Source organism: Penaeus monodon, chromosome 16 (genome assembly GCF_015228065.2).
Source record: "Penaeus monodon isolate SGIC_2016 chromosome 16, NSTDA_Pmon_1, whole genome shotgun sequence".
Classification (NCBI taxonomy): domain Eukaryota; kingdom Metazoa; phylum Arthropoda; class Malacostraca; order Decapoda; family Penaeidae; genus Penaeus; species Penaeus monodon.
The window spans coordinates 35242625-35267969 of NC_051401.1; the positions used below are offsets into that span (position 1 = coordinate 35242625).

Below are 25345 nucleotides of genomic sequence, written 5' to 3' on the forward strand. Positions count from 1 at the left end.
TTTTTTTTTTTTTTTTTTTTTTTTTTTTTTTTTTTCCCCCCAAGTTATTTTATAAGATAACTTTAGTTTCAACAGATTTATAGTATCACTTCCATATAGATATACTTTTATGTTCAGTGTTTTTTTTTTCTTCAAAAATACATAGTATTTTCACATGGTTTTACATCATCGCTTTGTGAATACTATATAATATCTCTGGCCAATGTAGTCGATTACCGATGTAATTTTTTTACGCTAACCTTGGAAGCCCGTGAAGCCTTTATGAAATGCATCATCATCATCAATAACGGTATGCTCATGTTTGAGCAGCCGTGGACCTCTCCACCATCCTTCGCCACTAAACTCGATCTTACGCTTTTCTTTCCACTTGTACCATCGACAGCCCGCAAATATCTTTGATATTGTAGCTCAGTCTTGTCTTCGGTTTGCCTCTTCCTCTGTTTCCTATCACCATCCCTGTCAGCAAGTTTTTCTCAATACTTTTACTTCTCATTACATGACCAATAATGAAATGCATAGTATAGGAAAAATGAGAAAAAGTGTTAAAAACTACTTAATCACATTTTTAGTGGCAAAAAAAAAATTATTTTGCTGTAATTGTAAAAAAATTAATAAAAATCATGGCATGGCCATACATACACCATGGCATGTACGTACATGCCCCCGGCAGATAGTCTAGGCATGCCATGGCATGTACGTACATGCCACCCGTCGGGAAAGGGTTAACTTACTTCTAACTCTGTCTCCTCTTTCACCATCCCCAATTCTCCTCCTCTTTTTCTCCTTCCTTTTCCTTATTTTCTGCTGCTTATCTTTCTTCTTCCTCTTCTTCTTTGTACCCTTGTTTTGCTTCTCCTCTTCTTATCCTCCTCCTCTTCCTCTGCCTTTTCCTCTGCCTCCTCCACCTTTTCTTCCTCCTCCTCTTCCTCCCCCTCTCTACCCCTCTTTCATATTATTCTTATTCTTCGTCCTCTCTCTCTACTTCGTTGTCTTCCTCCTCCTCCTTTCTCTTCTTCTCCTTCTTCTATTCTTTTTCTTTTACATGTCATCCTCCACTTTTTATCTTCCCCTCCTCCTCCTCCTATCTTTCCCACCTGCCTCTTCGCTTTCTCTTCCTTCTTTTCCTACTGTTTTTCTTTTCCTACTCCTTTTTCTTCTTTTTCTCCTTCTTTTCTTACTCTTCTCCTCCCTCCTCCTCATTCTTGTACTCCTCTAATCCCATGCCGTTTCTTCGTAATACTACGAAGATATGTTGTATTTTCAGTTTTCATTATTTTTTAAAGTCTCTCTTTGCCATACTTCCTGATAAATTGAGACTGAAGGGTATTTTTGTTGTTATAGACTCCGTAGTTGATCATTATTCAGTCTATAGTCTGAATAAAATAAGCAGTGTGCGGCATCATACAGTTGAAATCGTCGGTTTGTTGCTTTTTTTTTTTTTTTTTTTTTTTCATATTAAAAATGAGAAAGTGTTAAAAACAACTTAATCACACTTTCAGTGGCAGAAAAATAATATTTTGCCGTGATTGTAACAAAAAATAACTCGTGGCATGTCCATACATCATGGCATGTACATACATGCCCCCGGCAGATAGTCCCGCCATGCCATGACATGTGCGTACATGCCACCCGTTGGGATATGGGTTGATTTATTTATTTTTCTTTCTTTTTTTATTATACTTCCTCTTCCTCTTCTTCTTCCAACTCCCTCATCCCCTTCACCTCTTTGTCCTCTTCCTCCTCCTCCCCCTCCAACTCCTCCTCCTCCTTCACCTCCTCCTCCTCCTTCACCTCCTCCTCCTCCTTCACCTCCTCCTTCACCTCCTCCTCCTCCTCCTCCTCCTCCTCCTCCTCCTCCTCCTCCTCCTCCTCCCCTCCTCCTCCTCCTCCTCCTCCTCCTCCCTCCCTTCACCCTCCTCCTCTCCTCCTCCTCCTCCTTCCTCCTCCTCCTCCTCCTTTGCCTCCTCCTCCTCCTTCGCCTCCTCCTCCTTCACCTCCTCCTCCCCTCCTCCTCCTCCTCCTCCTCCTTCACCTCCTCCTCCTCCTCCCCCTCCTCCTCCTTCACCTCCTCCTCCTCCTTCACCTCCTCCTCCTCCTCCTCCTTCACCTCCTCCTCCTCCTCCTCCTCCCCCCTCCTCTTCCTCCTCCTCCTCCTCCTCCTCCTCCTTCTTTTCCTTCTTTTCTTTCTTTTCTCTTCCTTCTCCTTTTCCCTTTCCTTCTTCTTCTTCTTTACTTATTTACTGATTTACTGATTTACATACTAACCATAACATTTTATTGATAAGATTTTACTGATTACTTTTGTTTTGTGTCCAGAATTTAAATCCGTTCTTGAAGAGAATGTTTTAAATTTCTTTGTTGTTTTATTCACAGCGGTCATGAACTAGCTGATTCTTCCATTTTTCTGAGATTAGCAATAGACCCTTTTCTACCTAGCTTAACAGATGTTGCATTGAATTCCAGAATTTCAGATATTTCAAATTTTTATATAATGGCAAAGATAGGTAACACTGTTAGTGTGCTTAATAAGAAATATTAACCAAATGGATTGGTTTGCGTGATAAGACTCTATGCCTCCTAATTGCAAAGTTATTAACTCATAAGTGTTTTTAGCTTTTTGGCTATTTTCCGATGTACATATTTGCCATTTGATTTGCATTATCCAGGTGGTAATAGTTTTTTTGTACAGACTCATTTCTCTCTAGGTAGTCTATAACTCAGTGCAAGAAAAATAAAATTATGTAACACTGTTTTTTTTTTTTTTTTTTTTTTTTTTTTTTCTTTTCTTTTTTTTTTTTTCTTTTCTTTTTTTTTTTTACATAATATTCAATTTTCTTTAATACAACCGGCACCACTGCTCATGGTGCCAGGAATACATCCCCCATGGAGCCAGCCCTCTTCCAGTCACCGCTCACAGACATTACATTCCACACTCGTACATAGATGCAAAATCGCCAAATGAGTAAAATAAACCTCCCAATAGGTTTGTGCACTCGTGGCGAGTCTTTTCCATCACCCCGGGCCTCAGCCAAAACATGCATGACGGCTAGATTTTCCCATGAGGGCATGTTCACGTCACCCGGCTGTTGAGCCAGATTTTTTCATGACATGATGGTCATGTCATCCAGATCCAAGAGGTTAATATCAGTTGCCCTTCAGAATGTCATATTAGGTATATCATCCTTTTATTTATCTATTTATTAACTTTTTTATTTGATTTATTTGCAGAGAATGTTAACTTCCTGACAGCAGATGGTGTTCAGTTTGCTCACCCTCTGCACCATCTGGGCAAATCAAAGAATGACCTTCCTCTCATTGCTATTGACTCCTTCAGACACATGTACCTGTTTCCAGGTAAGGGTTTCATTAATTTCTTACTTTACTGAAATTAAAACTACTTTTATGTGATCTCTCTTTCTCTCTCTCTCTCTCTCTCTCTCTCTCTCTCTCTCTCTCTCTCTCTCTCTCTCTCTCTCTCTCTCTCTCTCTCTCTCTTCTCTCTCCTCTCTCTCTCTCTCCTTCTCTCTCTCCTCTTCTCTCTCTCTCTCTCTCTCTCCTCTCTCTTCTCTCTTCTCTCGCTCTTCTCTTCCTCTTCTCTCCTCTCCTCTCCTCTCTCCCTTTCCTCTCTCTCCTCTCCTCTCTCTTCTCTCTCCTCTCTCTCTCCTTTTTCTCCTCCTCCTCTCCCTCCCTCCCCTCCCTCTCTCTCCCCTCTCCCTCTCCTCCTCTCTGTCCCTCTCCCTTTTTTCTCTCTCTCTCTCTCTCTCTCTCTCTCCTCCCTCTCCCTTTCTCTCTCTCTCTCTCTCTCTCTCTCTCTCTCTCTCTCTCTCTCTCTCATCTCTCATCTCTCTCTCTCTCTCTCTTCTCCCTCTCCCTCTCCCTCTCTCTCTCTGTAAAAGGCTATGATCCTTAGTACAATGGTGAACAGAGGGTAGTTATACTTGTTAACGGCATAACTCTTTATTACTAAGAGTTGGCACACAGTATGGGAACACGGGACTATGTCTGGGAGGTAAGGCGGCTCCCGTGTCTGGTCAGCCTAGCCGGAGGGGGAGGGCTAGGCTGACCTTACCACATCGTGCCCTGGTCACGAACTGGAGGGTCAAGTGAGATTAGATAACACGTCATGTACACCCTCGCTGAGTGAATGGTTCCTATTTGGGACTTGGAGCCATGTGGCAAACAGCCACTGGTAACAGAAATAGACTTATAGTAATGATACTGGTATACGGCGTGACTCTTTATTAATAAGAGTTGACACACAGTATGGGAACACACGAGACTATGTCTGGGGGTAAGGCGGCTCCCGTGTCAGGTCAGCCTGCCCTATTTGGGACTTAGAGCCATGTGGCAAACAGCCACGTGGTCCACTAGTAACAGAAATAGACTTATGTATATGCTATATTGCTCAGCCACCTACTCGTGCCTTGCCCTTGATTTCCCTAAAGGGTGACCTAACTTGGCTGGTCGTCTCGTTCTCATGCGTTGTCCTGGTGCATCTTCGTGGCTGCTCGTCCCTGTCGTCCTCATCCTCCTGGTCCTTGGTGTAATCTGTCCATCCTTGATGTCCACACATCCTCGAAAGTCTCGCACAGGTCCTCCTTGACCTCCTCGTAGTCCTGGTCCAGGCCTAACTCGGCGGCATCCTCGTCTACAAGTCCTCACAGATCTCTTTCAGGTTCCTCGCGGCGGCATGCTCGTCCTCGTCCTCGTAATCTTCATCTGGATCTACAGACATCGGGGCTTGGGCATCCTCAGCGGCATCTTGGGGTGGCTGACAAGCTCCAGGAGTTGACTGGATCTGCGGGCGTCCACCAAGCGTTGCCCATCCACAGCATCCTGGGGCGACTGGTACCTGCGCTGGGGAGTTCCTGGTCCTTCGCTGGATTTACGGGCGTCTCGGCAGGCAGCGCCCGTCCACTACATCATGGGCAGCTTAACACCTGCTCTGACAAACATCCTGGTCCGCAGGCTTATGGCGATCATCCGATGATGTCCTTCCCACAGCATCCTAAGATGACCGGTTCTGCTGCAGCGTCTTCCTTCGGTGCCGTGTCGGATATCATCGGTCTGACTGCAATATATAGTCGGGGAACCAGATCATACATGTAGGGACCAGATAGCAAGAGAAAAAGAAAGGCAACAGGGAAGAGGGGATGTTAAGTACCATTAGCCGTTATTTATATCAATTTGCGGTGTTTAATTTTGGTTTTTAACTTATTTTCATCTTTATTTTTCATTTTGCATTTTATTTTCACAAAGAAAACGAAAAAAATAGAAGAGGGAGACGTCAGTAGCGATCCGCATGGACCTGGCTTAAACTACCAACCATCTCTGATAGATATGAGAGTATATAAGGGAAATAACGGCAATTCGCAAGGATTTACTTGAACCACTGTCGTCACACAGAGAAGAAATAAATGTTAATTGTACATACGAGTCACCCGTCACGACTGACAAAATTGCAGGCTAAAGAGACAACATAAATCTCTACGCTGGCACTAAGACAGCAACCAACCCTATTAATAAAAAGGTTTCAGTGTCTTTTGTCCTGCGTGGATGAGTGAGGTGAGTATGTGTGTGTAAATGCGTGTGTGAGTGACAGCTAGTGTGACTGAGAGTGAAAGTGAGAGTGACCTCACACAGAGAATGAATCACAAACACGAATATTAACGTTCACTATAACAAAACTGAAATAAATTAGCAGTGCTAGCTATATAAGATTATTTCAACTACCACATTGAATTCATTATATAATGATATGCGACAGAATGTACGCATGAATGAATGGTGACATGAAAAACTATTCGCAAGCTATTTAACAAGCAAATCTTCTCAGGGTCAGCAATCTGAACTGCCGAGGTATATGTCTAGCTATGCATGTTAGACTTCATTTAGCACTTTTTACCCAACCAAAAAACAACATTTTAACACATATGGACGAAGAAGGAAGAAAAAAAAAATAGAAAGGGGGCCCAAACGTTTACTTACGTTTATTTATTTATTTTTTTTCCGATGTCTTGTAGCAGTCGAGCGGATTTTCTTCTTTGGAGGTGGTGCTCGTGCTGCGAGCCGGAAGGACGCAGCACCCGCCCTGCCACCAGATTGTAAAAGGCTATACGTACTCTAGTACAGTGGCTGACAGGGACGTAAAACACACATAAAGGGGTGAACACACACTACGATGACGCTACGATTTGTCTAAAGGGTAAAAGCACCGTGCAGTGTCACGTGTCGGGTCAGCTCGCCCAGAGAGGGAGGCTAGGCCGACCTTACTGCACTGCGTGTTAGACTGAAGGGTCAAGCGAGATCAGATAACATGTCATCTACGCCCTCGCTGAGTGAATGGTTCCTATTTGGGACTTGGAGCCACGTGGTCCACTGGTAACAGAAATAGACTTATGTATATGGTATACTCTCTCTCTCTCTCTCTCTCTCTCTCTTTCTTTCTTTCTCACTTTCTCTCTCCCCCCCCTCTCTCTCCCCCCCTCTCTCTCTCTCCCCTCTCTCTCTCCCCCCTCTCTCTCTCCCCCCTCTCTCTCCCTCCCTCCCCCTCTCTCTCTCCCTCCCTCTCTGTCTGTGAGGGACTTGTAAAACGCACGGTCTGTTGCGTATGTTTATTGCTGGTATAGGTTTTCTGTAGCGTGGACTGAGGTTGAGATGGCCAGCTTGTGCGGAAGAGACCAGGATAGCCCCCGGGAGGCCTCGGGCGAGCGGGACCGCGACTCGAGGTAGAGTGTCCGCTTGGGTCAAGGCTGAGGCCAGAGGTCATGAGCGCTGTGGGCGTGGCCTAGGTCAATGCAAGGGCAAGAAACCCCATTGATCACGTTTGTCGGCTTGGGGGTGTGTCATTGAAGGCATTTGACCAATCTGAGATCACTTGGTTCACGCACCCACCCGTCGTCCTCGACGGAATCAGCAAGTGCCGTTGGCTGTGTTAGGTGTGGGTCCTGGCAGGCTGCGTCCCGGACTTCTCACGCAGCTGATTCGCCATTTTCGGAAACGAGTACACCAAGGGCAGAGACAGGCAGAAAGACAGAAGGGCGAAATGGGGGGGGGGGGGGGGGTTGTGTGACAAGGGCCGTATGTAAGATATAATCAGTAATAGTATTTAATAATGTTATATTGAGTTTTCAATTTTTATAATTACTTTTCGTTATAATTTCACTGTCAAGAGATAGACAGAGGAACATGCTTAGGGAGACAATTGCAATAGTCTGCAAGGACTTGCTTGAGTTGCAATTGTCTCAGGATAGATAGAGGTTAAAATCTACAAAAAATAAGCATTGTGCATGACTGTAAGGAAAGAAAAGTTGTCGCGTCCGCAAGGACTATCTTGAACGACAGACTTCCTTAAAGATAAGAAAAAATACAAAATGCAAAGGTCAACAGTGTGCTGTGCAATAGTACATACAATATATATCTGACTTAAAAGAAATTAGTATTGATGAGACTATGTCTATCACCGACACCTTCATCATTTCGAAGCAAAGCGATAATGAAAATAGGTAAATGTAGTCCTCATGTTCGCTTGGGAGTGACTCATTACATCATATACGCTTAATAACAACATACGGCACGATAAAACGTAATGCAAGGCAAGAAATCAAGATTGGCACAAGACGATACGCATGTAATTCTTGTGCAATTAACGTGATTTATACAGATACGATGTATGAAGTTGCAAAACTGAAGTGATGGGTGAATAGACGAGATAAGTGAGTAAATAAGTTAGTAATAAAGTGAATAAGTCAGAGTATAGCACACTAGCTTGGCGATAAGAGTGCGTCTGGGCACGTATAAAGGACAACATTCGACTTAATACTGATTACACGTAATAAAGATGAAATGACGTTCGCAATATAGAGCAATTAATGAAAGAAATGCTGTGAAAATCTGTCAGCATTTTAATGATTGTCATAAGAGGAAAGATGGAAAATCGTTAGGATGACCGAGGGAATTTGACATTTGTAGTCATTTTTTTAAAATAAAAATTAGAAACAATAATAAATTTAATATATTTCAGGTCGTAGGCGCAATTAGATTGTAATCATAGTTGACAATTTTACCTGAGTGAGATCCAATAATCATATCCAATAATTCTACAGAAAATAGCAGAAGCTAGTTATAAAAAAAGTGGGAAAACGAAACACATTGTCATCGAAAAATTAAATAATCGAAACATTAATGAATAACATTTATCCTAAGTATCACATTAATAATCTAAGAAAGAATAACTAAATGTGTATATTTATAAATGTAAATCTGTATAAATAAATTGTACAGTATGAAAAAAATAAAAATATATTGATAACGGAAAGGAAATTGATAATTCGTTATCAAAGTTCCAAGTTATTTGACGAAATAATGTACAGAAATGAATAAACTTGAAATTTGAAAAAAAAGAAAACAGTTGAATGTGGCATTTCACACACAGGTCAAAAGAGGGGAGAAAATGTCATCACTTGACGTGACCTGACCTGAATTGACCTGGGGTACTAAATGTTAAGTGAACGAGTAAAACATTTATACACATAAAACTTACTTATTTTTTTTATGAATATGGAAAACTAATAAAACAAAACACGCTTGCATAAATATATATATATACGACAAGTAAAAGAAAAAGAGATCTCAAATGTTCGAAATGTAACACCAAGACAAGATAACGAATCGGATAATTGACTTCAGGATTCACACGGTCAGAAAGAGTCATGAGACAGGTCACACGCGGTCAAAATTCGGTCGTGGAAGGCAAGTGTGAAATCAAACGAGAAACACACAAAATACAACTCACTTATATTAATTCATTTGTTTAACTGAAATTAACTTTTAAACAAATATTACGACACTAGAATATTAAAGCGCTATGATCTTCATAGATATATTGAAAATAGGTAGAGAGGGAGGGGAAATGTAAAGGAGGGGGTTTAAGGAAAGGGGGAAAGTTAAGAACTAGGATAGGTAGGGATGGTCTGGTGAAAGGAAAAAGTATTTGTTTGTGTGGAAGAGACTGGGATAGCCTCCGGGAGGCCGTGGGCGAGCGGGACCGTGACTTGAGGTAGAGTGTCCGCTTGGGTCAAGGCTGAGGCCAGAGATCATGAGCGCTGTGGGCGTGGCCTAGATCAATGCACAGGCAAGAAACCCCATTGGTCACGTTTGTCAGCTTGGGGATGTGTCATCGAAGGCATTTGACCAATCTGAGACTCTCCCTCTCTCTCTCCCCCTCTTTCTATCTCCCTCTCTCTGTCTCTCTCTCTCTCCCCCCCTCCCTCTCTCCCTCCCTTTCTCTCCCTTTCCCTTTCCCTCCCTCTCTCCCTCCCTCTCTCTCTCTCTCTCTCTCTCTCTCTCTCTCTCTCTCTCTCTATGAGGGACTTGTAAAATGCACGGTTTGTTGCCTATATTTATTGATGGAAGATTCTTGGTAGTGTAGCGTGGACCGAGGTTGGTATGCAGAAGAGACCCAGTACGCCCCCGGAAGGCCGCAGGTGAGCGGGTCCGTCACTCGAAGTAAAGTGTCCATACGGTTCCAGGTCAGCTATGGGGTCATGAGCGCAGCGGGCGTGGCTTAGGTCAGTACGGTGGCGATGCCATGGGCACGCTGCCCTATTGGTCACCCCTGTTAGTAGGAGGGCGTTACATTGACGGCATTTGACCAATGACCAATCTGAGATCGCTCGGCTCACGCACCCACCCGTCGTCCTCGACGGGAGCAGCAAGTGTCGTCGGCCGTGCTTGGTGTGTGTCCTGGCAGGCTGCGTCCCGGACTTCTCGCGCAGCTGATCCGCCATTTTCTGAAACAAGTACACCAAGGGCAGAGACAGGAGGGCGAAATGGGGGGGGTGGGGGGTTGTGTGACAAGGGCCATATGTTAGATATAATCAGATGTATTGCAAGAAAATAGTATTAAAATTTTTTATATTGAATTTTCAATTTTTATAATCACTTTTTTTTTTTTATATATATAATTTCACTGTCCAGAGATAGACAGAGGAATATGCTTAGGGAGACAATTGCAATAGTCCGCTGGGACTTGCTTGAGTAGCAATTGTCTCGGGATAGAGGTGAAAAACTACAAGAAATAAGCATTATGCATGACTATAAGGAAGGAAAAGTTGTCGCGTCCGCAAGGATTATCTTGAATGACAGACTTCCTTAGAGAAAAGAAATAATGCAACAATGCAAAGGTTAACAATGTGCTGTGCAATAGTACATACAATATATATCTGACTTATAAGAAATTAGTATCAATTAGAATATGTCTTATCACCGACTCCATCATTTCGAAGCAAAGCGATAATGAAAATAGGTAAATGTAGTCCTCATGTTCGCTTGGGAGTGACTCATTACATCATATATGCTTAATAACAACATACGGCACGATAAAACGTAATGCAAGGCAAGATTACAAAATTGGCACAAGACTATACACATGTAATTCTTGTGCAATTAACGTGATTTATACAGATACGATGTATGAAGTTGCATAACTGAAGTGATGGGTGAATAGACGAGATAAGTGAGTAAATAAGTTAGTAATAAAGTGAATAATTCAGAGTATAGCACACGAGTAGAAAATATAATGGTGGTAGAGTAGGTATAGAATCATAGCAGATAGATAAAGTAAGTGAGAGTAATAAGAAATAGAATGGCATGCGAGGTGGAATTGATAAGTAAAGGGAGAGGCGAGGATGGGGACGGGGTATGTAAACGAAGTGGAAAAAATTTAGAGGTCAAGGAAAATAAATACTGATCTAACTGCACAAAAAGAACATCATAAATATGGTAATATAATTATTACTCTACGGCAATTGCAACGTTATATCAACTACTGTTCGAAATCACAGAAATGATACTGCAACAGTATGTGAAATGTATGAAATGGTGACAAGTTATATCAACTTAAGCCTAAAGATTCCCAGAGGAAAAGCGGCCAGTACCCCACCATATTTTCAGGTTGAAGAGGGTACTGCCGGGACGAGCTCATACGTAGCAAAAATAATACGCAAATTGGGCATCCCATCCCGTTGGGAAATGCCAGCGCTATGCCCACGTAGAGTCGTAAAAACATGGTGCGCATCACGGGCGCCGGATCGCAGCTGGGCGATTAATGTGCTTCTGAGCACGTAAAAGGACAACATTCAACTTAAACACTAATTACATGTCCAGAAACCCATTGTTGGGGTCGTCACCATGGACCACGTAATAACGATGAAATGACGTTCGCGACACAGAATAATTAATGAAAGAAATGCTGTGAAAATCTGTCAGCATCTTAACAATTGTCATGAGAGGAAAGATAGAAAATCGTTAGGATGACTGAGGGAATTTGCCTTGAATTGATGGATAATGATAACAAAAATCACGAACAATATGAAATCGTAGTAGCTGATACAATTTAAGTAATCTCTAACAACGAGATATAATTGAAATAAAAATAGAAACAATATTTCTAAACATGGGCAGATGGCAAACAGAGTGACCGAATTTGCCTGAGTGAGGTCGAAGTGAGGTTCATCCGATTATTAAAACACCAAGATAACAAATTGGATAATTGACTTCGGGGTTCACAAGGTCAGAAAGAGTCATGAGACAGGTCACACGCGGTCAGAATTCGATCGCAAAAGGCAAGTGTGAAGTCAATTGGAAATCGTACTTACAAAATATAACGTACGTATATTAAATAATTTGTTTAATTGAAAATAACATTGAAACAAATATCACGACACTAGAATATTAACGCATTTGACCTTCATAGATATATTGAAAATAGGTAGAGAGGGAGGGGAAATGTGGAAGGAGGGGGTTTAAGGAAAGGGAGGAAGTTAGGAACTAGGTATGGTGAAAGGAAAAAAAATATTTGTGGACAATTCCACCAATTTCACATTATTTCAATAATAAACTGAGCTGAAATAATGCACTGAAAAATGATAGACGAAATTTACGTTAATAAGACACCGGTTAACGCAATGGGAATATAGATAAGAAAATATGCCTAGAATATGCCCACGCGGGCATAGAGCATTCGAGAAGAAAATTAATTTAAAGATAAAACACGCCTAAGAAAATTACTCTCACTAAAAAAAAATGAAGATAATCTCCCATCAAAAGGAAATTCGAAGAAACTTGGTAGAGAAAAAAATGCACTAGCACGGACACTTGTTCAGATGTTTAGAAAAAAAAATCACTGTAGTTGTTGAAGGGAAGGAAAGAGAAAGGAAAAAAATTGTCCATGGTGTACTTACAGTTTTGTTTTTGGAGTTTTCGGAGGCATCGTTCGTGTCGCAAGCTTGAAAGAAGCAACATCCCCAGCTGGTACCATCTGTGAGGGACTTGTAAAACGCACGGTCTATTGTGTATATTTATTGATGGAAGATTCTTGGTAGTGTAGCGTGGACCGAGGTTGGTATGCAGAAGAGACCCAGTAGGCCCCCGGGAGGCCGCGGGCAAATGGGTCCGTCACTCGAAGTAGAGTGTCCCTACGGTTCCAGGTCAGCTATGGGGTCATGACCGCAGCGGGCATGGCTTAGGTCAGTACGGCGGCGATGCCATGGGCACGCTGCCCTATTGGTCACCCCCAGTTAGTAGGAGGGCGTGACATTGACGGCATTTGACCAATGACCAATCTGAGACTCTCTCTCTTTCTCTCTTTCTCTCTTTCTCTCTCTCTCTCTCTCTCTCTCTCTCTCTCTCTCTCTCTCTCTCTCTCTCTCTCTCTCTCTCTCTCTCTCTCTCTCTCTCTCTCTTTCTCTCTCTCTCTCCCTCTCCCTCTCCCTCTCCCTCTCCCCCCCCCCCACAATGCTATACTTGTGTAAGCATACTTATGGTGATGCCTGGGGAGTAGTAGGTAAATAACCATAACCTTAGTAAATAGCATTCTGCATAACTTCCCACCAAGGCAGTTTCCTGAGGTGCACCCCATTCATATATTTTTTTGTTTGTTATGATATGTAAATGTAGAAAATAGATTCTCTATTCTAGGATTCATTTGTAATTGTAATGATTTTTATGCATTCATTTTGTGGAACATTTTGTATATTTTGCTATTTTGTGTGAAATTTACAGTTTTTTATCCTATTGATGATGGGCCAAATTTTCATTGAAGCTGGCGAGGAATAAAATGTGCATACATCTCCACACCAGAGCTGTACTAGTTGTGTGAATTGGCTGTTGGAAGATTGTAGCATACCATAGTCATAGTCGTGCAAGAAGTGATTATCCTTAGTGTGATTCCACTCCCACTTGACCAATCAGGTCACTTTGTCACAAGAAGAGTTTGAATATTACTAGTGATTAGGACTATTCTGACATAGTGTCATATCACTTAATGTTTTATATCCTGATGTAACCTACCTTAGCCCACCTATAGAATATTTTTAAAATATCCTCAACCCCATCGCAACCTCATCTTTATGAAGAGAGAGCAATCAGAATGCCTATGAAGGCATTTGCCTACCCAGCACTCAGTGACAAGCTGGCACCCAAAAAACTGGCAGCAGCTCAAAACATCTTAGTAGGAGAGGCACATTGTGAACTGGAAGCAGTAGGCCACATGGACACATAAAAGAATCTGACGGGTCACCTTTATGAAGAACACCATGGTGAAGAACCAGGAGACAAATTGAACACACATCTTCTACAGCAAAACAGAGTGGATTTTTATAATTTTTTGTCTGCCACCATTTTTGAACCTCAAGAGATAAAAAAAAAAAAAGACTTTGGTTGCTAAAACTTGTCATATTTTGAAGTGCTGATTGATAAGATGAGATATGTCAGTATTGTAATAATCCAAGACATTGTAGCATACAGTTCTTAAATATTTTAACCCGTTACATGTAACATGTACTGGTGTCATAACAAACCGCTTGGTCTGCAGGATATGCCTTTATGTACGGCAGTGCGGCAAAGCGTATCGAGCAGGATGTTCCGCTTGATGTAGCAGACTCCCATGCCCAGTGTCTGGCCGTTGCCAAAAATCACCAGAGCTTATACCCGGCAGCATTGGGTTAAACTGACCTTTATTCCCCCATCCCACCCTCCATCAGCTGAATAGCCTACAAAATTTAAGGCCCAAACTGAAAAATGTGTTTCCAGTCATTCAATTCCATATAACCTGTATCTCACATACCTTACAACACTTGTTAGTATTAAAATGAATTACAGAAATGTTTGCCCATTGGAACTTACTCCAATTTGGTAACTATGACTTTAGACTTTATTGTTCATTGAGATCCTTAGATTTTATATCCGCTTTTCCAGATTACAATCAAGCCTACCTGCCAGGGAAATTGAAGGCTTTCTTAGCAGATTTATACAGTGGGAAACTTCACCGAGAATTTCACTATGGCCCAGATCCTGAAACCACAGAGGAACCACAGCAGGTATGACAGTACACCACATCTATTCCTTACATTAACAAATATATACTGTCTTCTGTACATACCATAAAAGATATACAGCTATAGGTGTGGCCCGGCAGATACGGGTTAAGTGCAAATCTTTATACAATAAGCTAGTTTATCCCACCAATTATGTATTGATATATGATAACAACAACATCAACTCCATAGGAAACATTGAGACAAGTTGCCATTAACTTTATTCTTAGCAACTACAAAACAATTTCTGATATTTTCATGTCAAAAATGTATGTGAAAAATCATCAGTATATATCATTATAAATTGTGGGATAGTCAAACTGTAGATATAACAACAACAAAAAGAAAATCCAAAGAAAATTCCAGAGTTTACAGATGCAGAAAAGACAATGTTATTTCCTGGTTGGAATCACATTCCTATCTAATGCAATATAGTAATGGAATAAAAAAAGAAAATTTTCATAACTTCACTATTAGGTTTTAAATTCAAAGCACAAACTTCCTGATTAGCTATGCAGTGGTGTTTAATTCCTTAAAACAGTTTATATCATAATGAATATATCTTTTGCAGATTGAAGACAAGTCTGGTGGCACTGCTGTGCCCAAAAAAGAGAAAGCAACAACACCTCCTGAATCCACTTTCAAGAAGCTTGCACCTTCAAAGAATAGATACACACTTCTAGACAAGGATGAGCTGTAGGTGAAAAATTTGGAGCCACCTATGACTGGGGTGGGGGTAGGGGGGGTCAGATGAGGAAATTCAGCATTAATGAGCTCTTAGTGTCAAAAATAAATTCAAAGAAGAAGCATTACATGGGTTTTATGACTATATTATTGCTCTATTGGATTATCGTAGACAATCAAAATTTGGATTTGAATTTTCACTCAAGAAACTTGTATTATTGAAAATTATGCCTTTTTATTTTTATAGAATGATCTAAAATGTTATATCTTATTAGATAAACATAATATCTTATAAGATATTATGATACATTGTGACCTTTAAGAAATGTCATTTCCCAATAATCTGCAATGCTGTCAGAAGTATTGAAAAAAGATTTTTTTGTTAATATTGTTTTGTTTCTAAAAGGGTGGGGTTTTTTGATTTTTATTTCTGTAACTTTTGTTAAAAATCTGATGTTATTTGAGGAATCTGTAGATATAAATGTTATGAGTAATGTTAAAACCAGATTTATTTTTCTTCTATCATTGGTGTGCTTTTGAGAATTATGCATGATTTTGGTGTGAGAGGAATGTGTATGTGTATATTATGTGATTAATTAATTTGAAAAGTTTTTGAGTAAAAGGGGTTTTCTTTTAAGTTTAAAAATGAAATTTATGAGGGGAGTTTAAACTCAGTCATCCTTTTAGTTTTTGGGGAAATAGCACATTTTTTATTTTAAAAATACTGCAAATATAAAGGTCTTTTTATTAAAAAAGGGGAAATTATAAACACTGTTTTTTTTTTTATGAACCGAGTTGTTTTTGGTTTTTCGGAGTTTTATTTAAATTAGGATTTAGGGTTCTTCCCAGCCCTTTTTAAAAGATTGTCCTATATTTGCAGAGAAATTTCTATTTTATAGTAGCCACTTATTGGAACATATTGGCTTTTTTCATCCCCTTTAGGAAAAAATTTTAAACAAATAATTTTAAATTTAAATAATGTATTTAATGACTCACATAGTTTATGGGCACTCTAGTTGCGGGAAAAATTTTTTTAGTTTTCATTTTCTTTTTGCAGTTTTCAAAAACTTTCAGAAGATTTAAGAAAATTTTTCTTTTAAATATTTTAATGTCTTTTGCATTTGAAAGTTTTTTTGAAGATTTTAACTAGTCTTTTCTCTGGCTCAAAAGACCACAAAATTTTTCATAAAATACAGAAAAAAGAATGACCATTCTGCCCACCCTTATTGAAATCGAATGATAGAAGTATCTAAATTGTGTAATAATATATTGTCAGAATTAATAACGGTGTCTTGAAATGAATGATGATAAAATGACTTTTCAACAGCTCTACAAAAAGGAATGGTTTCTAATGATTGGCACCAAAGTCAAATACAAAGTGTTTTGAGTGGCAAATTACTAGAATAAAATGGGTTGCTTTTTCTTAGGTACTTAATTCTTGATATGGATAAGCATTATATGCCAAAAAATTAAAGATCTAAACAAGGAACACTGAGATATATTTTGTTTAATGATCAAAAGAATTAAAAGAAGGAAAAAAATACTTTGTAAGATATGTTTAAACAAGAAGTGAAAAATTTGTCTTTGGTGTTGTGTAGCAGGAGCCTCTTTGTTCCAGCCAGAGGATGCTTTAATGAAGTTATGTACAAGGTATAAATATTTTTCCAAACAAACGTGTTTTTGAGTGAAAGAATCATTTTTGATGTGCTTTTCCATTTACCCATATTGTGTATGTGTCAAAGTATCATCTGTGTGCTGCACTGTGTACAAAACCATTCCATGGCTCATGATCTTCAGAGCTGTAAGTTTGTGTGTTCATCTTGGATAATTAAAATTTGATAAGGAGATGTGAATCAACCTCCCATTCAGGATGTCCATTGTTTCATTTTCTCAATACTCAACAGACAGAGTATAATGCATCCTCACAAATTGTAAAGAAAATTTTTAGATTATGTATAGCATTTAGCCTTATCCATTGTCAATAGAGGAATTGCTGTTTACTGGGATCTTGGAAGGGGCTTTTATAAACATTTCAGCAATACCCCTACCTGTATATAGGCTAGACTGGGTATATACCTACAGTCAGTAAGACTAATGTTGTAAATACTCTAAAGAGACCTTATTTAGTAATAATCAATATGGAATGTCAAAATACCAAAGTAATAAAGGTAAAAAGTAAAAAGAGAGAGAAAAAAACAGTTAGGTCTCAACAAGTTGGGCAAAAATATGTGACTAAACCTGTGGAAGGATAAAATACAAAAATCTGTCTCAGTTTGAAAATAGAAAAGACAATTTACCACAAACAGTACGTTCAATAAACATTATCTTCAGGAGCCATAGGCATAGTATTCCCCCATTTATCCCTCATGGGGACCCTTAAGGGTGAACCATTCTCTTCCTCACATACTCCAGGCTTACTATGGCCAGTAATAAATTTATACCTTTGTTAGGGGCATTGAGGCTTGCCCCTTTATCACTTAGCCCCTGTGATATTAACTTTTTTGGTTCTTTGATTTCTGTCTCTTGTGATTGCAACTACTTCCGTCTCCTTGATACCAGCTACCAGTTCAATCCATTCCAGAGAACCTACCCAGGTCATTATCCAGCCTTCAGAAAACACTTCTTCCTCTCTCCCAACATCCTTGACTCCATCTTCTCATCCTTCACAATCTTCGTCTCATCTCCGTCCTTCAACTACTATTACCTCTGCAGATTTTTTGAGTAATCTTTTTAGCCCAGCTACTATGCATTTCAGGGACCTTGACCCGTTGTTTTTCACAAATCTCTTCCAAATGAAAAGTCAGATCAATATGACACTTAGCCCTAATTTTTGGCACTTTAGTGCCAATAGAATAGTATCCTTCAGCCAAGAAGGCATTCAAATAGCTAAAGCATGATGCAGTTATTACATCTACAAATCTGCCACTACTTATTCACTCTCCCCTTTCTCTTGCATTACTTACATTCAGACACACACATAAGAAATTCAGTTACTTATGTTTTACAGTGCTGACTACTGCCCAAAACTCACAATTACAGCATACAGTACACTGTAATGTACCCATACAGGGGTAGAACAACAGTCACGGTCTTTTTCGTGAACCACCATACTCAGCATTAACTTCCCTTTTATCTACCCCTCAATCCCTTGCCCATTGTTGTTTTGGGGGTGCTTAGGAGGCAAGAACTGGGACCCAGTGCTGGAGATCTCCCCTGCCTTGGGCCTCTGCCTTTTTTCCCCTCGTATTTTTTTTGTTTCCGTCCCTTCTCCAACCCCTTATACTATCCATTTCCTAAGGTGTGAGAGCCATGATGAAGAGATGAAAGGCTGACTTTGTGCCAGTCTTCAACAGCCTGAGGGAGCCATGGGCATGGTATTCCCCTGTTTTAGTTGTCTGGCCCTTACCCCTCAAGTGGACCCTAAGGGATGGACTGTTTCTCTCCCCAACATACTCTAGGCTTACCATGGCCAGTAATGAAGATGTTTTATCCTTGTTAGGGGCAATGAAACTTGCCCCTTCATCAAGTAGCCCCACCAATACAACTCTCCCAATTCCCTGACGATTCTGAACACTGCAACTACTACCCCCTCCTCAATGCCTACTAGTACATTATCCATCCTAGTCAACACTCAGTCTCCAGGAGACATTCCTACTCTCCCAGCATTCTCAACTCCATCACTTCAACCCCCACAACCTTCTTCATCAATCACCCCATCCTCCCTTACTACTTTCCAGCTGTATTGTCCACCTCCATAATACTGCCTCCCTTAACACTACTCCCTCTTCCACACGTTCCCATCCTGCTACCACCCCCATCTCTACAAATATCTTAAATATTCTATTTAGCTCAGCCAAATGAGACCGATTTTTCGTATCCCTCCCACAGCTCCTTACTCTGACAACACTTCTCTTCCAGCAATGTCTCCAAAAGTAAGTAGGCAAAGTAGCTTTCCTTAGCTGACCCGATTGTTCCCGTCTCGTCACAGTTACAACTGAAAACCAAGCTCTAACTAATCTCTCTGGCAACTCTGTTACTGCAGAACCTCATCCAACTCTCAATACTTGTACTAAAACTGTCTCTATCTCAGCAAACTGCCCTATCTCTAACAAAAATTGTTCAGATTGTGTAGAAGACTTATTCGCCTGCCCCACGGACTATGATGCAATATCAGTGCTACTCCATTCCTTCTAGAGGTCATCGTAAAAACCCCACCAACAATGTCAAAATTACTTTCCGTAGAAATGACCTTCCCTTTAATGTTTATATTGGTGGAGAATCCCTTCTTGTCCGACCATATCAACCTCCTCCCCGTCAGTGTCAAAACTGTTTAGGACATCCTGCCAAACACTGCCGTCCCAGAGTCCAATGCCCAACCTGGTCATAACCGACCTGCACAGTCACGCACATGTGTCCCCCATAATGTATTTTATAGGGGCTGCCCCACCTACAAGTTTGAGTCTGAGGTGGCAATTCTCAGATTCAGAGTTAGACTTACTCTGCGTGGCGCCAGACGGGAAGCACGTCGACGAGGTTTTTTTTCTTACTCTCTACTCCAGTAATACCCCCCCAATCCCTTGCCCGTTGTTGTCGTGGGGGGGGGGGGCTTAGGAGGCGGAGACTGGGACCCAATGATGGGGAACTCCCCAACCTTGGGACTCAGCCCTCGACTCAACTAATTTTGCACGTTTTTTTTTTCCTTACCACTTTTCGTTTCTGTCCCTTCACCAAACCCTTCTGCTATCCACCTCCTAAGGTGTGAGAGCCGTGCTGAAAGGATGAAAGGCTGACTTTGTGCCAGTCCTGAACGGCCTAAGGGAGCCATGGGCACGGTATTCCCCTGATTTAGTTACCTAGCCCTTACCCCTCAAGGGGACCCTGAAGGGTGGACTGTTCTTATCCCCAACATAATCCAGGCTTACCATGACCAGTAATGAAAACATATCCCCACTATTAGGGGCAATGAGGCTTGCCCCTTTATCAAATAGCCCCAACGATGTAAACCCACCCTATTCCCTGACCCCAGGCTCTCCTTTGACCACGGCTCCGAACACTGCAATAACTACCCCTCATCAATACCTACTAGTACAGTAGCCAACAATCAACCCTTAAGGAACATTTCCACTCTCCCAGCATGCTCAACTTCAACACCTCTACCCCCACAACCTCCAACATAAACCACCCCATCCTCCCTTATTAATACCTTACAGCCTTATTGCCCACCTCTCCATAACACTACCTCCCTCAACACTACTCCATCTTCGTCACGCCCCCGCCCTTCTACTACCCCTATCTCTACAACAATATTGAATACTCTCTTTAGCGCAGCCAAATGGGACCGATTTTTCGTGATCCCTCCCACAGCTCCCTACTCTGACAACACCCTTCTCTTCCAACAATGTCTCCAAAAACAAGTAGGTAAAGTCTTTTTCCGTAGCCGACCCGACCGCTCCCGTCTTGTCACAGTAACATCCGAAAACCAAGCTATAGCATTAACAAAACTAACAGACCTATATGGTAACCCCATCCTTGCAGAACCCCATCCAACCCTCAATACTTGCACCAGAATAGTTTCAATCTCCCCAGCAAATTGCCCATCTATGACAAAGATTGGTCAGATTGTGGAGAAGACCTACTTGCCTGTCTCACAGACTATGATGCAACATCAGTACAATGCTACTCCATTCCCCCAGAGGTCATCGAAAGAAACCCACTAACATAGCCAAAATTACCTTCCGTAGACATGACCTTCCCTTTAACGTCTACATAGGAGGAGAATCCCTCCCTGTTCGTCCATAGCAACCTCCTCCACGTCAGTGCCAAAGTTGTTGGCGTCTTGGACACCCAGGCAAACATTGCCGTTCCACAGCCAGATGCCCACTATGTGCCCAACCTGGCCATACCCGATCTAACTGCTCTGCACAATCACGCACATGTGCCAACTGTGGCGGCCCCCATAATGTATTTTATAGGGGCTGTCCCACCTACAAATTTGAGTCGGAGGTAGCAACTCTCAGATTCAAACTTGGACTCACACTACGTGAAGCCAGACAGGAAGCACGTCGACGTGGTTTCTCTCTTACTCCTTACTCCAGTAATACTGCTCATTCTACCAATTCTCCTAAACCCACCCCCCCTACATCTAACTCCCCCTCTTCTACCTCCTACCTTCCCCAGTCAAACTCTTTTGCCATCCTAAACCCAGACACTCCAATCTCTACTACAGATACTCCAATCATCACTACAACCCCAACACCTTCCCCTCTCCCTCCTCGCACTACCCGTAACAGACAGAACAAACGTTCCACCCCCTCTTCCCCTACCACACAAACACCTCCACCTTTCTTTGCCCCTACGCTTGAGACACCAATCCTCTCTTCCCCCCTCACAAGAAATCCTTTATCCCCCAAAACTCCCCAACCAACTCCTCAGAAGAAACTATTGAAAATATTCAAGATTAATGAAAACTGACACTCAACCTCCAAATCTTACAACTCCTGCTCCTTCCACACTCCAAGTAACTGCCGATATCCATCCTCCTCCTAATGATATCCCCCCTACACCCTATCCTCCTAACCCCTCCCAACACAGCCCATCCCCGCCGACCCCAACCCCGCCCACATTAACCCTCCCACCATGCCCTCTATCCCTTCCACTCCCTCCTGGATACACACGTAAATCCCTTATGTCACAAGTATCCCTTTCCACAAACCCTCCATCTCCTAATACCCCTCCTAGTAGAACACCAACTCCCACACCTCTCCCATCTCAGACCTCTCAGTCCTTATCCCACCCTCTAGCTGCTTCCCCCTCAAAATCTCCAACACGTACTACAATCTATATCACTAAAGTATAACTATCCTTCATTGGAATATTCGCGGTTTCCGCTCCCACAGACCTGACCTTCGTCATATCCTTTCCTCTTATAACCCATCTATTGTATGCCTTCAAGAGACCTTTCTTACACATCCTCCAATACCAATCCCCAATTATCATTTTGTCTCTTCCCCACATTCCCTTTATGTCTCGTCCATACTTACCTCTGCTTTCCCCCACCTATCCTCCCTTCACCGACCTCCCAACCTATCAGACATCCTTACAGAATCCCACACTTTCTGCTTCAACAACCTATTCTCTTTCCTCAAACGCATACATATCCTTCATCTAATCTAACTCCTTACCACACCCGACCCTAACCCTTTCACTCACCAATTCCTTTGCCCAGCTTAGACAACTAATCACTAACTCAACCACCCTTCCCTAACATTAACTATAGTGCTACATGACCTTAGATGTCTAGCACATTTATCTTGCTTTTAACCATTACTCCAGTAATTTCGCTCGCACTGCCCCATCCTCTCCCTCCCAAGATGTTCCTATACCTATCCCCCCTACCTCTTACTTCCCTACTCCTATTTCCTACCTTCCCTTGTCAAATTCTTTTGCCATTCTAAATCCAGACACTCCAGTCTCTACTGCATCCCTAACACCTTCCTCTCTCCCTCCCGGCACTGCTCGCAGCAGACAGACTAAAATTTCCACCCCTTCTCTTCTCACCTCTCCTCTCCCCCTCATAAGAAAACCTTTGCTTCACAAACTCCCCAACCAACTCCATTACAGAAACTCTTGCAGATATTCAAAATTATCTGCTCGAGTCCCAAATTGACACCAAAACCCCTCTTCCACCCTCAAATTCCACAAGTCCACACTCAAAGTGACTGCCGATATCCATCCTCCTCCTACTCATATTCCCCCTACACCCCTTCCTCCTGCTCCCTCCCAACACAGCCCATCCCCCCCTACATTAACCCTTCATCCACCCCTCTATCCCTTCCATTCCCTCCTGGATACACATGTGAATCCTGTCACAGCTATGCCCTTTCCCAGACCCTCCACCTCCTGATACCTCTCCTGTTACTACAACACCTCCCCCCTCTCATTTCTTATCTCACCCCCAAGCTCCTTCCCCTCCAAATTCTCCAACACGCACACCGTAACTGGTATCACTCATAGATCAACTAAGTTATAGCTCTGCTACATTGGAATATTCGCGGTTTCCGTTCTCACAGGCCTGATCTTCGTTATATCCCTTCTTATAACCCATCCATTATCTGCCTCCAAGAGACTTCTTACACATCCTCCTATACCAACTCCCAATTACCATTTTGTCTCTTCCTCACACTCCCTTTATGTCTCGTCTATATTTATCCATCAGAAAACACCTTATGTCATACCTCCCTTTCAAACCAGCGTCCCGTTTAGTTATTCGCATCTTTTTTCGCCGTTGGATCACAGTTATTTCAGTCTACTTCTCCCCTTCTCACTTTGTTGCCTTTGAAACTATAATTTCCCAACTCCAGCCACCTTTCCTCGTAGTTGACTTTAACTGCCGCCCACACTCTTTGGAGTGATTCTATCTGGCCGATCCCTAGAACACTTCCTCTCCACAACTGACCTTATTATTCTTAATTCAGATCGCCCCACACACTGACATACGCACGCAATCTTTTTCATGCATTGACCTCTCTCTATGCTCCCCTTCTCTCCATTTAGATTTCCATTGGTCAGTTCTAGACCACTTTCCCTTTAGTGACCACTTTCCAGTCCTTCTTTCTCCTACTTCATTTGTACCACTTCCTAACCCCCCAAGCTGGTGCCTTGATAGTGCCGACTGGCGTACTTTCACTTCACTCTCTACTATTCCTACCCCTCCATCCCTCTTCTCGTCCATTTCAGATATGCTACAATATTTCACAACTTACAGTCCTATGAGCTGCCTATACAGACGTAATACCTCCAAATGTGTTTCATGGTGGAGTTCTGATTGCACCAAAGCGATTTGCTTAAAACGTGCAGCCTGGAACAGTTATCGCTACAAACGAGGCACCCCTAATCAACTATCAGCCGTACAATCCAGAACAGCAAAAAAAAAAAAAAAAAAAAAAAAAAAAAAAAAAAAATAGCTGGCGAAATTATATTTCCTCAATTACATCTTCACCAAGTTTCAGCTGTTTGGCGTCGGATCCATAAACTATCAGGCAAATATCCCCTCCAAGTCGCTAATAAACTAGGTGACTATTTCAGCCATGCCAGTGGTGGCTTTCGCCTTTCTCCACACTTCTCTTCCATTAAGAGCATCAAAGAATGCACCCCATCATCTTCACCCTATCCTCTATTGATTCCTATAATACTCTTTTTTTTTCTTCCTCTGAACTTGATGCTGCCTTACAGTCGTGCACCAACACTCATGAAGGCCCTCACGGTATTCACTATCGTGTGCCCCGATACCTTCCATCGTCCTCTCTATCCTTATCATTAACTACTTTCAACCACATATGGACGTCAGGAAATGTTCCTTCACAGTGGCGAGCTTTTATCCTCCCCTTCTTGAAACCCAATATTCGGGTACTCTCCCTCAAGATTATCGCCCCATCCCTCTAACTAGCTGCTTGTGCATACTACTAGAGCGAATGGTTAACTTCCGCTTAATGTGGTATCCTAAATCTAACAATCCTCTCTCCCCTCTCCAGTTTGGTTTCAGCTGTGCCCGAAGTACAGCTGACACCCTTGCTCATTTTGAGACATATGATATCTGCATTTGCACGCCATGATTCCATATTAGCCATATTCTTTGATCTAGAAAAAGCACGATACCACAATGACGGTACCATATTCTCCAAAAATTTTCCTCCCTAGGCATACACAGAAACATGGGTGTCTTTATAAAGTCTTTCCTCTCCAAATGCACTTTCCAGGTCAAAATTGCCACATTATCATCCTTTCCTCAGTTCGATGGCGTCCCACAAGGCAGTGTGCTCAACACCACTTTATTCCTTCTTAACATTAATAACATTGTCTCAGTTTCACCACCAGGAGCCCAGCCCTGTTTTACCTGACCTACCAAAATCAGATATCCCTCCTTTTGTCCTTCTCACCCATTTCCTTGACCATGTCTCCATTCAATCATCCAGTATTCATGTTTACACTGATGGCTCGTAATCCACCTCCGGTGATGGTTTCGCATCCTCCCAATTCGCACTTTCAAATACTTCCTCCTGAATACAGCGTCCTTCTACAGAATTGTATGCACTCCTTTTGCCTTAAAACATACTTACTCCCTTCTTCCTTTCACTATTTTTACTGACTCTCGTAGCTCATTAACTCTCATAAAGTCTATGCACGCGACCAATCCCCTTGTCTGCAAGATTCAGAACTGGTTGTTCTACCTGTCCACACGCCATAAATTTGTCAGATTTTGCTGGGTCCAGCCATGATGGAATCCCCGG

The 25345-nt window shown here is 41.9% G+C and overlaps 1 protein-coding gene across 1 annotated transcript in view; it reads left to right on the forward strand.

Annotated features, from left to right (window-relative positions):
- Nucleotides 1–16930, forward strand: part of LOC119582729 (endoplasmic reticulum resident protein 44-like) — a 39307-nt gene extending 22377 nt beyond the window's left edge. The window contains exons 8-10 of the mRNA XM_037931157.1: nucleotides 3229–3354; nucleotides 14257–14378; nucleotides 14947–16930. Of these exons, the coding sequence (XP_037787085.1) occupies nucleotides 3229–3354; nucleotides 14257–14378; nucleotides 14947–15075 (377 nt within the window). The 3' untranslated portion in view covers nucleotides 15076–16930. The remainder of the gene's footprint in view (nucleotides 1–3228; nucleotides 3355–14256; nucleotides 14379–14946) is intronic.
- Nucleotides 16931–25345: the final 8415 nt, after the last annotated feature.